The 17,003-nt window shown below is 42.3% G+C and overlaps 1 protein-coding gene across 2 annotated transcripts in view; it reads right to left on the bottom strand.

Moving 5' to 3' along the window:
- Window positions 1-13,068, bottom strand: part of PHF21B (PHD finger protein 21B) — a 167,034-nt gene extending 153,966 nt beyond the window's left edge. The window contains exons 1-3 of one of the 2 annotated variants that reach the window (XM_075051822.1): window positions 13,015-13,068; window positions 12,355-12,387; window positions 12,006-12,071 (exon numbers count right to left, since the gene is read on the bottom strand). In XM_075051822.1, coding sequence (XP_074907923.1) covers window positions 12,006-12,071; window positions 12,355-12,387; window positions 13,015-13,068 — 153 coding nt within the window. The remainder of the gene's footprint in view (window positions 1-12,005; window positions 12,072-12,354; window positions 12,388-13,014) is intronic. The other variant, XM_075051823.1, reaches the window with a different exon arrangement.
- Between the last annotated feature and the right edge of the window lie 3,935 nt (window positions 13,069-17,003).

Here is a 17,003-nt window from a genome sequence, read left to right as displayed (position 1 = left end):
AAACCACAACAACAAAAACCCCAAACCAAAACAACAACAACAAAAACTCAAAAAAACCCCAAACAAACAAAACAAACAAAAAAAACCAAACCAACTCAACTTTAGGAAAATAACTATATATATTATTTCCTATAAAACTGTAAACAACTTTATAGGATAGCAAATCCATAACAGTAGATGGAGTGGACCACTTCAGCCAGCCTAAGCCAGGAAAATTCCAGCTTATTTGCTCTATATTTGTAACATACTTGGCAAAGACACTCAAAGATGAGTTTGGGGGAAAGTTTATTCTGCCACCGTGTGTGGCAAAATATCAGCTACTATTGCCTTCAATTTATTGCTCACTGTTTGCATTACCTTATGGTCTGGGGGTCCTGGAAGGGAATCTTATTAAGCCAAACACTGAATGCACACAGGACAAAGAACGACCCAGATCTAAAGAGCTTATAGTTCAGCACTTTTAGGAGAATGACTTTAATAAAGTAAATCCAACAGGAAAAAAAGAGAAAATAACTAACTATTGCCAAAATTTTTCAACCAAGAGGCCTGAAATCCAGAGCTTAAACCCAGATTTAGTCTCAAAAATAAAAATGATAGATCTAAAGCCACCAGAAATATAAGTTCCTACTGAAAGCCTTGTAAGCTCTCTGACTTAAAAACCCACGAATGCAAACAAAATCAGACCCACGGCCAAGAATACAGACTGACACTCAAACTCTATTCTTAACAGGTCTTTGGCCTTTCCTCCACCTACTTAAGCCATATATTAAAGCTAAGTGTTGGCCTAGATTTCAACCTAAGTTCCACCAGTTTTATGAATTTACACCCGAGTCTCAACATCACTGCGCAGGAGCTGCTGCTGACTTCCCTCTTTAATCATCAGTGCTAGTCCTCTGTGTGTGTATGTTTGCACATACACATGGGGGGGGGGAGAAGGGATGAACCTCCAATGTCAAAAAATCAGCTGAATGCTGCACTCCCACACTGAGTTTGGCATATGAAAATCATAGGCTTTTCACAACCCTCAGTTATATTATTCATGCAGAATGCACTCAGCTTTCTATTGTTCCTGCTCTCATTGTTTATAAATGAGTCTTTGCTTCATCTAGGGATGGAAGTTCCTTTAAGTTTCCCTTAGTAAAAGTACTTGTGTAACGAGGTGCAGTGCTAGTGCTCAGAGGGTTAAAGAAGTTTCTGGAAATGTTTGTGCTTCTGAAAAAAACAGTATTTTCTTTCTTTTTTGAAGGAAAAATGAACAACTGGAGCCAGTTGATTTGTTTCGGCCAACCTGATACACGGGTTCCTAATTGCTTCCTAAATGTTTTGGAAAATAACTAAGTCCTTCATTTTGTTCTCTGTTACTGCAACATTTGTGGAGGAAATTTCTAAATATGTTAAGACTCTTGCTTTTACACCTCACTTAAACATTCCCAGCACTACCACATTAAAAAGAATGACCCTGAGACATGGTCTTCAAATGTTGTGCATAGCGTAAATATTGTTTTCTCATGACAGGACATGAATTGTACCAGAAACTGCTGGTCCCTTCTGTTATGGGCAATAGAGCTGCAGAAAAACATATAACCCCTTTGTCTACCAATATTGCGAATTTCATGATTTAGCTTGTTTGACAGTTCAGGCTGTCATCATTAATCCTGGTGGTTGTGCAAGATTCTGATGCGTTCCCCCAGCTTAGAGTTTTTTCAATCCAATTTCAGTTAATAAACAGTGGACTGAATTGCAAAAGAAAAAAGTAAGTTAATCATATGGCAACTTAATCGCTTTTGGCTTCAGAGGACATTCTTCTGTTTTGGGCCTAATATCACAGCATTTTAAAGGTAGGTGGGACTGTGTCTTTTACTCCTCCATTTGTGGTACACTTTCTGTTTTTAAAGTTCAAAGGACTTCTTTTATGCTCCTAATAAAGCTGAGATATTGCAGATCCAAAGGGGACAACAGGCAGACTGTCACCTGACATACTGAAAACAGAAAATTGGAGTCAAATTCATCCATCCATCCATCCATCCATATTTTGGAATGAAAAGAAACTTCTGTTTTGAACTAAGGACTCATGAAACTTAACAGTTTGCCAGTTAACGGAAATACATTTACATTTAACTACTGTTAAGCATAGAAACAGTTCCATCTCTTTCAAAACCCATCTCCTGTCTACTTGCAAATATCAATGGACTTTATGAAATGGATGGGTTTTGTCTTTTTAATATCAACCCCTAACATATTAGCTCTTAACAGAAGTTTAATGAAACCATCCCCAAGAGCAGTATCTCTAAGACAACAGTCTCCCATCTTCTGTGGGTTCTCCTAACACGCTGGACTGCCTTCATCCGCTCTCTCCTCTTCTCACCTGCTTTTCTCCATCTGGCCAGATTCTGATTTTTATCACACCAGTGCAAACTCTGGATAACTCCAGTGAACTCCAGGGAAATATATTTCTGGATTTACACCTGCCTAGCCAGCAGAAAATGTAAATTGAGCTGAGTAGTATTTAGTTTGCTCATAAAAGGCATTTTTTCCCTTTAATTTATGAGAAAAAAACAATGAAGTCTAGCTTCTATTTCTCACACCCATCTTCAGTAGTACCGCATTCTTCAACAGACCCTATTGAAAAAAGCCACCGACAGACTTTTTCACTCAAAACACACAAGCGGAACTTGGTCTGCAATTAGTAATGGAGAGAACAAAAAGTATTTCTTTCAACAAAGACAAGCACTATAGGTCATTTGAAGGAGTGACAGTAGTGCAGTATTTCAATTGGTTTTAAAACAACAGTTATTTTTTTATATATTTGCAGTTTAAGTACCAGGTTTTGTCTAAGAAGAAAGAAAAAAGATTGCAAATGTTCCTGTCACTGCTATATTCTAATTAGTTTTAGAGGAGTGAAAGACGATAGATTAAAACAACCCCATGTAACAGTGGAGAGTAAATAACCTACAAATCTGGAAACTCGCCTGTGTGCGTAACGAGGACTAGCACTGAGTGGAACACATACAAGGAAAAAAGTGCATTGAAAGAAGCTTGGGTTGTTTTTAATTTAAATCCATGCCTATTCAAAACAGTCATATCTGAATTTCTAAGAGCAAGCAAAATCACTATGCATTTACCATACTAAATGCCTTTTTCATCAACTAACAAAACAGAACAGATACAAATGAACCAATCAGGGATTTCGAGTGAGCTATCAGTGTTAGAAAAGCTACTCTGCACATTCCAGTTGAGTCACCACAGAGAAGTAGGAAAAAAAAAAGGGGAAAAAAAAAAGGGGGGGAAATAAATTACTGTGTGCAACTCCATCTGCAAACTGCTTCTCCCGCACTGGTATGTAATAAAATGTGTTGCTAAGATACAAGCTGCTAAAGAAGTTCATTAAAGGACACTTTAAACAAAGCTGCCAGACTCTTTTCCCTTTAAAGACTGCTTATTTGGTTCTGTCCCTTGTGTTTATAATTAGATCCTCTATATGAGAGATTGTGCTCCATTCAAGCCTACTCAGCAAAGAATGTTAATAAAATAATGTAAATAAGGCACTGGCTTAGGTTATATATATTTATGGGCTACGGAGCTGTTGATAGAAATACATCTGGATTCCACTTGTATTTTTAAATGCAAAATAAAGCTTTTCCAAGTAGCTTCTCCCCAAGCTGGAGAGCAGAAATGTCAGCTTCTACACCCAGCACTACTAACCTAACTCTTAGAAAATACTTTCAGGCAAAGAAAACTGGCTTCTTGCCTAAAGTTTGGAATTTGAGATGCCTCTCATATAAGCTTTTACGTGTGAGCCTTTGTTATCTACACTGAAATAAAGGCCAAGATTGTTTATGTCCTTCACCTGGCAATCTTTTTCCATCTGTATATGAGTTTCTAGATGTGTGTTAACTATTTGCAGAATTTCCTTCATCTTAATGTATTAAGGACACAAGTAAGTCTATTTTGTTACATTTTATTGCCAGGAAAGATATGTTATCAAAGAGGTCTTTATCTGACCTTATATAAAATACTTCTAGTCTCCCTAGTAACGTTTTTCGTGGTAGGTGTGTTTTGGCTTTTGTTTTGGTTGAAGGGAAAGGAATGGGCAAGGCTTACTTTGCATTCACTCATTGTGGTGAAATTATATCTAAAGAAATAATTTCAGCATTTATCTGTTCGGCACTTAATAACACATGAGATGTATAAATCACAGATGAGAGTTAGTATCAGTGATTATATAGGAAATGTTACTTGTCACTTTGTAACCTGCATCTCATATTAAATTCTGTATCACAGTCCCCAGTATGTATATATTTTTAATTACATTTTCAGGCTCATTTACATGCGCATATTGGCTTTCTGCCTGAATGATATCAAAGAGAAAGACCTTATGCTCACACCGAACCACACACACACACAAGCACATTTATACACAGAGACACTCAAGTATGTACATTTCTGAGAATGGAAGCTTCTCTCGCCTTTCTCATTCTTAGAAAAGCTTCAGTTCGCCAATAAATCTTTAGGCAATCTTAGCTGATTCAAAGCGCTTTACAAAAATGGAAAATTACAGAAAATGCAGGTTAATCTCTGCTGCATGTCAAAAGTATCAATGATTCTCACTTGACTCATGTTAATCAAAATGTAATATACATTTTCACTTTCTGTAACCTTGTAAGATTTGTCATCAATAGCTGAGTTTGTGCAGAAAGGCTATTCCATTCCTTCTCTCTGGATAAGAGGTAAGCTACATCACAAAGTACCAACATGATCAAGCTAAATCAATATGGATGGGAAAACGACCTATATACTATATAGATTTAACTTCTGTTTCAAGACCAACTGTATGCTTCGCTTGATTAAATGCAAGCAGTCAGACAAACTTTCAGGTGAACACCCTGTTCTTGCCAGAGCTTCAACACCCAGGCTCTTAGGACCAAATTCCAACTCTGAAAATAAGATTGCCTCTCAAAAACTCAAATTAACACCACCCATCATATCTACAGAGTTCCCAGATACTTATTGTTTTGATTTTACTGCAGCCACATTTGGGGCCAGTTCTCTGGTTTACTTTCATTCAGTCAAAAGGGTCATTTTTTAGTTTAAACTCAGGCATATATTTAACTCCTCTATGGGAGGAAAAAAAGAAAATACATCCTCCTGTTTTTCCACTCTCTGTATATTAACCAGAAGGGTCTGCCTGTACATGTGCAAAAAAGCCCTGTGGTACATATTAGATTTCAATAGATGCTTACTATTGGCAGTTGCAGGTTGTAGCTAGAACTAAGCCGCATCAGCAGTTTCATATGACACTCTGGAAATTGCTACTACATAACAATAAGTAGCTGATTCAAAAAAGGGGGGGGGGGGGGGGGGGGAAGAGGAGAAAGCATGTTTAAGGAAGTACATTTTGGCTCAAGAAGAACATTTCCAAATGAAAAAGTTGTACCACCTTAAAATAATAAAAAAAAAAGATATACATACATTTATATACATGCATATAAGGGAAGTGTGTTTAAGGTGATTCAACAACAAGGACTGGATAGACCAAATATGAGTATGTTAGGTTGAAATAACTGTCTATTTTAATGGCAGAAAGACAAATTTGCATTTCAATTAGTCCAATTCATTTTTTGTTCTTCTTTGTTCTTATCTTAAACTTGCAGCCCATTTTCATACTTCCCTTACCTCCAACTACTCTGCGTGTACAAATTGCCCTCTTTGACATCGTGGGCACACATACACCATTTACCACGGCCTTGTCTTATTGATTTGCAAACTTCTACCCTTTAACTCTATTGATTAGAAATTGTGTTGATGCTTCAGATTTTGTTTTGGTGGGCGGAGAGGAGAGGGAGGTATCATTTTATAATCAAGTACAAATATACTGCATATTTTATCTTTGATCACAAAGAGAAAGGCATAGAGGGAAAAGTTAAAAGTAACTCTGTATTAACATGCCTTTATACGCCTTCATGCTTTCAACTTGAAAATCAAATCTGGAATGAGATGAAAAGGGATTTTCTCTACTTGAACGTACCAGAAGTATTTAGAGTGATGCAGTATCCCATTGGAAATGTGATTTAAAATCACCGTTCAAAACCCCTTCTCTACCATCATGCTATGGAAAGGAGACATTTAGAGACATATTCCCTTTTTCTTCCACAAGCAGAATGACTCCATGGACCAGATCCTGAAATAAGGTGAACTGGTATAAACATCTGACATCATACACTGTTCTGGATGAGCTGCACCCATGGCATGAACCAGTGGAGAATTTGTTCCATTAAACCAGAGCTCTGGACAAAGACTTCTGCAGAAGCACCACTTTTAACTGTCCAAGCATCTACTAAAAAATGAAAACAAATTCTAACTCCAAGACATAGAGTTCCTATCTAGCACTAAAGTTTCTTTGAAAGGGTGTCTCTACCAAATTATCGTGTACATCTGAACAAATACCTGTTTGCTCCAAGTATAAATTAGATATTTTACAATGTGTAACAGGTAGCAAGTACCATTAGTGTAAAACCAGAAGTGAAATAAAAAGGTATTGTTGGCATAATTCCTTTTTCTGAATAGACAAAGGCATTGTAAGGAAAAAATTGCTAAATCACAGGGATAATCATCATAGCCAGCTCCTCTAATGAGGCATCATGGGATTACTGGAGTTATTATAAGAGTCATCTTATTGAAGAAATTCAAAGTTAATTGAAATCAATTGTACTGTTCTGACAGCAGGTGTTTTAAGTGGCTAAAATATCAAAGTGAACTCTTTAAAATGGTTAGAATGTAATGTTCACTTTTCAACCCTTAGCCCTGCCAAGCGATATACTGTACAAGTACAGAAAAGTGTACAGTCAAAGAAAAATGCTGGAATGAAGTAGCATTTCACATGCCAGTCAAGCAGCTACCAAACAAAAGGTGGTTCTAACCCCCTCCAGTACACATTTTCATTACGGATGTGCAATTTCCACGAATCTTGTAAGGACAACCTAATGGAAGGCAGAAAGCCACAAGTATACGTATTTCCATTGTGTTTCACCTCTACGAAAATGTCCTTTATTACCCTTTTTCCCCAATATGAACAGGGAATCTCAATATGGTATTACTGAAAGCACAAACAGAATGCTAGGATTGCTATTATGCAAACTATATTCCCAAGTTTCTCCTCCAAGGAGCTGAAGGTAAATTCTTCCCTAGTTTTGTCACTTTTTCTACAGATGGCAAAGCAACCAATAAATTACTAGCTGATTCTAGCAATAAAAAAAAAAAAATAAAAAAAAAAAAAAAAGAACTGCAGCTTTCTGAATTACAATCCAGAACTAATCTTTACTTTGATCCAGTAAGTTCATTTGATTCTGCAGTTGTTCAGGATTCCCAGCAAAGTCAGCGGGACCTCAACGTGTGGAAGAACTGCAAAGTCAAGCCCATATTTAATACCTGTTGTCTTTGTGTTTAAAGACTCAACACAGTGATTGAAAAGTTTAATACTTTAACTGGGAGCTCATCACCCTGTCTCCCTTGACTTCAGCAAGTCATACATAGATGCAATTCTTGCCACAACAAACAGGAGTGCTGCATGTACCTTGGGACAGAGTTTGACATTAGGTTCAACTTGATTTGGAAACACCTTTCAGGTTTTACCTCCGTTTTCACTGAAGCTTATAACCCTTATTTTACTTCAACAATTTTGAAAGTGCCCAGCCGTATGGCATACTGAGCTTTGGCAAATGTCAATAATTTACCCTTTAACATGTGTAAACAATGCTGCCATTTCCAGGCACAGCGCAGCATGAATTTCAACAAACCAAAAAAACACTTCCTCCTTTTCCCCAAAACAAAGATGCAACATCAGTAAAACCAGACATCTTGAGCTAAATTGTTTCCAACAACTTGCATAAGAACTGTACTTAAATTCTAAGAATTCTAACGCTTTCCACAAACAGGCTTTGCTAGTGATCACCACAGGCAAAATACAGTCAGCGATTTAATTTCAGATATACTACCCAAAAATACAAACCAGCAATAACACAGGCTGGGAGACTCTGCCTGAAACTAATGTTGATTTTCTGCATAGATAGTAAATTATGGTAAAGAAATGAGGCAGTGCACAAGTGAATGGCATATACATAATGTCTTTCAGGAAGACATATTTTTATTACTGCACTCCAGGACAGGCTGTCTGAATTCAGAGTTCATCGCAGTCGAAAATATAGTAGCCCACACATGCTCATTGTTAATTTTTAAGACCTGGCTTACCACCTAATACTTACGCCAGTAACAAGTAACTTCCAACTGGAGGTTAAAGGTTTGTGTATTTCTTTGTCTTGATCTATTAATTAATAAGAGACAACTTTCTAAAATTAAAACACTCTTGATGACTCTTTAAGGACATAAAGAAAGCAAGAAACACATGCAGCAGAGCACCTCTGGTGTCCTTTTAAGGCCAATGCTGGCTCTTATGATAGCTCTTTTATTTACATATAAATGCTTGTTGCTTGAAAATTTAGATAAAAATGTTACCGCTGCTCTGCATGTGCTGTAGATTGAAGGTGTAAAACCACTGGACCAACTAATGGAGTCTTCACACATCATATCTTGTTAAAGAAGAAGTAACCCACTCTCAAAAGCTATTACAATTCATCAAAACTATAGTATACGAAAGATACACTCCTAACAAAAGTCTAACTTTTGTCCTTCTGAGTTAGATGCCAAATTATGTATTGACTGAAGCTGCACCTTTTCAATAATGAAAATGATGGCTCTACAGTACTTATTTGAAAACAATGAGAAAATACTAAAACTACATTTAATTCCATATTCCTCTAAACCATCAACATAAAAGAAACATCCATGACTGGCCAGAGATCCTTAATTAGGTTGCAATATAAAATCCAACTGTGCATGCACCAGAAGTTCAGTTTGTCATTCAGTTCTTTCTGTCTTTATTTGTAACTTTCTGGAAAAGGAAATATTGCCACAAATGCCAATGGCCACAATGGAAAACTGATGAATAGGGGTATTGAAAGATAACGCTCACTACTGCTATATTTCTAACAGATGTGGATGATGTGATCATCCATTCATTTTACTATCTGTTTCATCATCCACATGTGCAGTTTAATTGAAATGCAATTTTAGCATCTTTTGTATTCAGTGCATGCACAATCAAAGGTATACATTATTGAATTATGAATTAGTTGTGCCCAAACAAATCTTCGGGGTGGCAAGGAGGGAAGGAATGTAAATACATATGTAAAAATAACCTCCCTACTTACACTGCCTACTTAAGTTAATACCAGTGTTTTGGTATAGCCACAAAAGCAAGAGCTTGAAACTACTAAACGGCTCCAACGTTAGCCTATCTATTGTCTCAGTAGCCTTCAGTGCACTTTCTTCATGCCCTCAAGGACCGATAGTTCATGTATAAGCCATTACCTAAGGAGCAACTACTAATTATAGCAAGTCTGCAAAGTTACACGATGGTTTTGTGACTTGGTCAAAGGCTAAGACCTGCAAATTCATTTCACTTGTGACCCAAGAAAGATTTCAGTTTAGGCCTCCAGAGGTGGCAGTCTGGAGCAAGAGGACACCACATCACCAGCTAGTCTCTTATTTAAAAGCTCTTGTTGCACAGGATGTTGAAATCAGTAAAAGAAATCTAGGGTTTTGCCTAAAAATACTAGATTTCCTGCCAGGCCAAATTTGCTGTTTACAGAATTTAAGTATTTTATGTTTAATTACTTCACAGCTTATAGATTTATTTATAAGATTACAAGAAAGGCAAGTCATAAATACACGACGACTGTTTACTAGTTAGCTTGGCTTATACATAAATATGTTGCGCAAGCTTAGCGAAAACCTTTTTCACCAAGCTGAATCAGAACATTCAAACTGTATTTTCAAATGTGTCTCTCTGCCTTATCTAAATTCCAACATGACACATAATAAATAGCTTCTCATTTACTATCATCATAAAAATTTAAACAGCCTTGAAATAGTTGCTACAATACAGGGGAAAATGATCAAATGTATGTTCTAAATACCCACTTAGAACAGTAAAACTATTTCCATATTGAAGAAAGAACACATAAGGATGCATTGTTGCAGTAAAGGCTGTTACCTTGTTTAAAAAAAAAAATCTTCTACTCAGTGTAGTAGTATTAGAGTCAACAACTTGCTGTTTTACACTGCAAAAAAGGACTAACAGCCCTTAGCTATCATGTAGTGTCAGATTTGCTTTAAAAAAGAAAGTATCTGATTTGATTCTATACAGTGATTAAACATCTTTGTGCTCTGCTGAGTAGGGTATTCTATCCCCTCCCCCCTCCAAAAATGGCATCAAAGCAATCAAAATGGTAATGTTCAGCATGAATGGGGCCCCATCCCCCACCTTCAAACTCTGCAGACTTTTCTCCATGTTAGAAGAAACCAACACCCCTTCTTCACAAAATGGAAGCTTCCACTACCAAATTGAGAGTGCTGACAAATTCTGATTACAATAAACTGGGAGGAAAAGGGTGGCCTATAATCACCATCACCTATGGGCACAGATTATATATGCAGGGATCACTTTTCAACTTTAACCACAACTCCAGCCAAACAAAACAAAACAAAACAGAAAAATCAAAAAAAAAAAAAAAAAGAAGGGGAAAAGGGGGGTGGACTCGCACACGTGCCCCCTTCCCCTCTCCCCCGGAGGTCCCTGGCCGGGAGGGAGGCGCCGGCGTTGGGGCCGGCAGCCCGGCGCCCCGCAGGCGCTGTCCCCGGCCCCGGTGCTGAAAGGGCTGCTGCATTCCGGAGGAACGGCGCTCGCTCCCGCCGCCGGCGGGGCCGGGAGCCGAGGGACCGGGAGGGGAGCTCGGCACAGCCGCGCCGGCCCCCCGGGGAGAAGGAGGCGGCGGGGGGTGGGGGTGGTGGTGGTGAGGACCAGGGGGGTGGAGAGGGAAAGTTCACCCGTGGGGAGGGGGGGGGGGGGGCTCAAGCCGGCAGATCTCCCGGTGGCTTTGTCAACTGCCCTTCCTGCGCTGGAAGTCCTGAAAGTGGGGAGAGGGGCCGGGGGGGGGCGGGGTGTGCGGATAGTTGGGCGAGTGTGAGTGCGAGTGTGCGGGCGTGAGTGTGCGCCCGGCGGCGGCGGCGGCGCGGCCGCTGTCCGCGGTGCTGAAAGCCCGCCGCCCCCCGCCGCGCCCGGCAACTTTCCTCCCGGGGGGGGGGCGGGGAGCGGGTCACGGGCGGAGCAGTGGGCCCGGGGGTCACTCGGCACAAAAAGAGAGATGAGAAAGTTTGGGGAGGGCGGGGGGGGAAGAGGGAGGGGGAGGGGGAGGGAGGAAGGAAGGTTTCTGGTTTGTTTTGTTCCCCTCCTCCGGTGGGGTTTTTTTTTGGTTGGTTTTTTTTTTTTTTCTTTTTTCCCGGCAGCTGAAACAGGTTAATCTGTTTTTATTCGTATTTTTGGAAGGGGGAAAAAGTGAAAGTGCCTAAGTGAACTCGAATCAAAAGCTAACACGTCAGATCAGACCAAGGGAAGAGAAAGGCAAGTGGGGAGAAAAAAAAAAAAAAAAAGAAGAAGAAAAGAAATAAAATAAAGTGATCAATAAATATCAGTTTTGTAATCAAACCCAGAAATGGCTCCGAACTGGGCTCCAGCCCCCTCCCTCCCAACTCTTGCTCTGCACATTACACGGAAGTGCACAAAGTAGCCCAAGACAGGAGAATTTTCCATATTCCTAAAACATGTCGACCAACTCAAAATGGACGCCTCATTTTTTTTTTTTTTTACGTTTTAACTACTGCTTATCTTTTTACTACTAGTACTAAAATCATCCTTTCCCCCGGCAAGACATCCGAGAATCCGACCTCATTTTGAAAACATGCATTTTCTTACTTTACGCTTAGGAAAATGGATGTTATATTCTCTGCTGTCGGTATTTTTCAGCTAACGCAGACACTTTTCGGATGTTTAGATAGTGCATTGTAAAAACAAGAAGAAAAACCAAACACAACTGAATCGATCTGTTCCTTACTTGTTTCTCATTAAGAGCTGCTATTCTTGATTGCCTTTCATGGATTTGTTTCTTAAGATCCCCGTTCTGCAAAAACGGCAATAAGATGCATATTAAAGGCAAAGTGTAAACTAACCCCTGTAATGAATAAACTTGCGATCTAGAAATTGTTCAAAGGCAAAACCGTTCCACCAAAGCCGTACGAAAGCATGCACACACAAAACACCCTCCTTAGTAAGAAAGCTCAGTGCAGACTACAAAATGAGATCTCTTACTGATAAAGTTTCTCATCCTGCTGTCCCAGCACAACTGCGCTTATTACAGCAGGGATAAAATACTGAAGAAGAGAAAAAAAAGGATCTGCATTTACCTGTGGATCTTGCTTCATCTGTGCAACTAGTTTCTATAAAAAAAAAAAATCACCCCCAAAAAAGGAGGAATTAGAAACTGTTTCAAGTTTAATGGATTTTTTTAAATGTATGTATGTGTGTGGACGGGGGAGGGAGGGGGGTAAGGAACAAAGAGGCAAGTAAACACTGCGAGTCAGTTTCAAGCAAAGCTCATAAATATTCAAGTCTCGTCCTAATCTCTCCAACACACACACACTCGCACACACTCACTCACACTCACGCACACGCATACACACACACACACACACACACACACGCTCTCACACAAGCACCGACCGCAACGTTAACTCCGCATCCCCACACCACGCACACACACACACACAAAAAAAACTCAGCCAAACAAGCCGCAAAACTACTTTGGCGAAGTGCTCGCCATTGCCGCGGGGGGCCGGGGGGGCCCGGGGGGGGGCCCCCGCCGCGGCCCCGGCCTCCCCCGCCGCCCCGGCCGCGGCCCCGGCCCCGCTCCCCCCCCCCTCCCCTGATCGATAGACCCTGCGACAAGAAGCAAAGGCTACTTGCTAAGCATGCAACACTGGCTCCCTTCCGATCCTCCTCTCCCTCTAAAAAGCACCGGGGATAGAAGAGCATTTTTTATTTGCTTATTATTTTATTTTTTTTACCTGATGACATTGGATTTCCACTTTTAACGCCTCTTGCAAGCTGTGTAGCTCCATCCCTGCAACTTGCCAGGCACTTTCCTGCCACTTTCAGATCCGAATGAAGTTTTTTTGTTTGTTTGTTTGGTTTGGTTTTTGGTTTGGTTTTGTTTGGCTTGCTTTTTTTTTTTTTTTTTTGCTCCCTTTCTTTTCTTTTTCTTTTTTTTTTTTGGCTTTTTTTTTTTCTCTCTCGCTTTTTGCAACCGACCCGCCAGCCAGCCAGGCAGCCACCCCTCCCTCCACGGAAAGAAAAAAAAAAAAGTAATTAAAAAAAAAAAAAAGGAAGGAAAGAAAGGCCAGGAAAAATTAAAAAAAAAAAAAAAGGAAAAAGGAATGGCAGTAACGACAACAATAATCTTAAAAAAAAAAGCGACAACAACAATCGAAAGAAACAACTACTCAGTCTGCAAAGCAAGTTCTTTGCCTCTTTGCTGGGGACACAGACTCATCACTCACTTTCCGCCAAAGTAGGGGGGCCCCTCCCCCCGCGCCCCCGCCCGCGCGCCCCCCCGCGCCCCCCCCCCGCCGCCCCCGCTCCGCCCCGCAGCCGCTCCGCCGCCTCCCGCCGCCCCGCCGCCCCCGCCAATGGGGACGGCAAAGGGCTGAAAACGGGAGGGACTATATTTCCTCGGAGTGCGCGCCTTGATTTCACTTTGCCTGGGGAAAAAGTTGTGCCTCGGCTGTCAATGCTAATTCGGCGGTGCCCGGATGGAGCGCGGGGGGGGGGGGGGGGGGGGGGTGGTGGAGAGGGAGTGAAGGCTTGCGGCCCGCGCATGCGCCCTGGCGGCCCCCCGCCGCCGCCGCGGTAAGCGAGAGAACAACAAAGTGCCGGCGCGCGCCCCGGCGCGCGGGCCCGCGGGGAGAGGGGCGGGGCGAGGGCGGAGGCGCGGGGCGGGGAGAACCTCCTCCCTCACCCACCCCCGCCCCTCCGACCCCCATCGCCTCAGGGGTTGTCGCCGCCGCCGTTTCCCGGTGGCCGGGCTGCGTGGCCTGCCTTCCCCGGCCCGTGGGTGTCCGCTGGCGGCTGCCCGAGGGCGGGGGAAGGGACACCCCCCCACCCCCGCAGCTTGGCGGGAGACAGGTCCCAGCGGCTGAGGAGGGGGGAAGTTTCTTCCGCTCCCGCCATCTTCTCCCCGCTCCCTGCTCCCCTTCTCCGCCCCTGCCGGCACGGGATTAGCTGCCAGCCGGGGAAAGCCGTTCCTCACCCCGTCCCGCCACACGCCGCTGGCGCCTCCCGCTGCCGGCACCGGGGCTGCCCGGCGAGCCGTTGGTGAGGGCGTGTGAGGGACCCCGGCGGCGCGCGGCGAGCCGTTGGCGGGGGCTGTGAGGGACCAAGGCGGCGCGAGGCGAGCCGTTGGCGGGGGCTGTGGGGGACCCCCGCCCTGGCGGCGAGCTGTGAGGGACCCGGCAGCGAGCCGTTGGCGGGGGCTGTGAGGAACACCTGCTCGCCCCCTGGGCGGCTGCGCGGCGCTGCCCGTCCACCCGCAAAAAAAACCCCCAAAACTTCCCCCAACGAGCCTGGCTCCTGCCGGCGTCCCGGCAGTCCGGGGGAAGGCGGGCTTGTGCGCGCAACAACCGGCAGGTAGAGCACGTACTGGCTTGGACGCCGAGCGGGGTTTCACCCACTTCAACGCACGACTTCAGGCAATAGGCAGCCTGGCCTCAGGGAGGGTTACTCTCCCCTCGGCAGCGCATCCGGTTTAAACTGTTCCCCGCGCAGCCCGTCCTCGGCTGCCGCTCACCAGAAGAAGCTGCCGTACACCGGGGTTGCGCCGAGCCACCGCTGGCGTTCTCCCACCCCAAAACGGTATGTCGAACCCGAGCAACGTTAAAAAGCAACGTATTTTTAGGGGAGCTAAAGTTTGCTCGTAGGCGAGCTGTTCTCAGGTCTGCGACAAACTGAGCGCGCAGCACCCAAACGGCGAGTTGCAGCAACTAAAGGGGAAAGGGATAGGGAGCGTGGGATCCTCCGTCACGCAACCCGCTCAAACAAACCTGCTGCCGAGGGACAGCAACACGCAATCACGGCCTCAGTTTCATGACTAAATAACAGGAGCAAGACTTTAGACTGGCACAGAAGGGTTGGCTTAAGTGGATACTCCAGTTCAACCAGGTCAAGCCACAGTTCCTTGGCTGTGGGTGACAGATACGTCTGCCACTGGGCCACCCTGCACCACAGATGTGGTCTAGATCAGGTGTGGACAGAAACGCATCACCTTTATCTCGCTTTTGTTCCACCAACTTGTGACCTGACTTCAGGTCCTATGGACAGACACTACCTGATCCAGCATCAAGCTTGCTGTCATTTTTTTAAAAATACATTTAAACCAGCAGCACAAATTTATGTGAAGTCAGTTTTGCTATGTAGCTGTGGTATTTTCGATGCAGTAATAGGAGCTGTGTAGTTAGATTTACTGTCGTCTTGACGCATCGCTGGAGTGGGGTTGGAAGCCAAAAATAATGCTCAGAATAATTTTATTGATGACAGTCAAAATTTAAGGCACGTTTTAACAAGCAGTTAGCTGATGGAGTGCTAGGAACAAGAACCTTGGTGCATACATACTCCCATTCCTGCAATGATTGAACATTGATATTTTATTTAAACTGCACAAAAACTTTAAGTTGAAACTCACCCTAAAGGATTAGTCAGGATGTAAAACACCACTGTGATCCAGATGTGCTTGGATGCCAATTTTAATAACTAATTGAACTCAAAACTAAAGACACCAATATACACCAAAACCAACTTAAATCAACTATACTGTAATTAAAACTGTTCTGAGATATAACATGCTGGGAGTCCAAAACAATATATCCAATTTTCATTAAACTTCTCAAATATATTCTGTCCAAACATAACACAACTTCTTACACTAAAATCGTATGAAGATTCATGGTGAAATATTCTCAGCCTGCCAAAATTAGGAATAAAGACTAACTTGAAAATTTCTATTAACCTTATAATTAAAGAAATTACTTTAGAAGAGCCTTATTCAAGTTAGCAACGTTTGTTATGGTAACGGACTACATTTACAGCATTTGTTTAGTGTCTGCCCACGGCTTGGACAGGTAAAATCAAGAAGCTGGTGTCACTGTTTTCTGGAGATAATGTCTTAAGTCAGTTTGTTTTCCATAGTGTACTTGGTGTCTGGATTGAAAATATCAGAAGGGATGTTTAACTCTCAATCAATAAAATGGCTTAGCTGCATGGGGGAATTTTAAAATCTAAACTCTACTCGCATTTGTAAAGACAAATAGGTCAATCCTGCAAATTCTGATGAATATGAAAATGTTTCAATGTAGGATCAGTGTAACTTCTCACGCATTCTGTACAAAGATATTTTGTGGTGCTAGACCCAACAAAGGTAGGGCTTTGCAAGGTATATAAATACCTGATAAGACCTGACATCTGAAGTCAGGTGCGTGAGTAGGCTAGGCTTCTAAGCAGTTATTGAGAAATTTAAAGTGGCTCTAAACAAGCTAATGAAGCATTTGAACTAACTTTTGAAAAAGGGAACCCTGAAGGATTTTGTAAATTGGGAATGTTACCTTTGTAACCTCTGATTATATCAGTGCAAAACTTCTGTGAGTTCAGAATCAGGCCATCAACTAAAACCGACTAAACTAGTCAAGTATGATTTCTTTATGTATTAGTTGTTAATTCACTGACATTATGCTGGTTGATTTGTTTTAATGCATATTTCATTGCTAGAGCAAAGAGACTTTTTGTCAACATTATAAAACAGTCACTTGTTCATCAGAATAAAAACAGCAATTACTGTTAGCCTAACTTCTTGCAAAAAAGTGTACAGTTTCATGAAGTGTACAATTTTATGACATTACCTGCAAGGGGTGAGGGTTATTGTGTTGTCCTTCCCACATTAGTGAGATGCCAACAGGAAAAGTTTAGAAATTTGTCTCAACCTGCCTGCCATTCAAAAATTGGTTTATAT

The sequence above is a fragment of the Buteo buteo genome, chromosome 19, assembly GCF_964188355.1.
Source record: "Buteo buteo chromosome 19, bButBut1.hap1.1, whole genome shotgun sequence".
Taxonomy (NCBI): Eukaryota; Metazoa; Chordata; class Aves; order Accipitriformes; family Accipitridae; genus Buteo; species Buteo buteo.
This window is presented reverse-complemented; position numbering and strand designations above follow the sequence as displayed.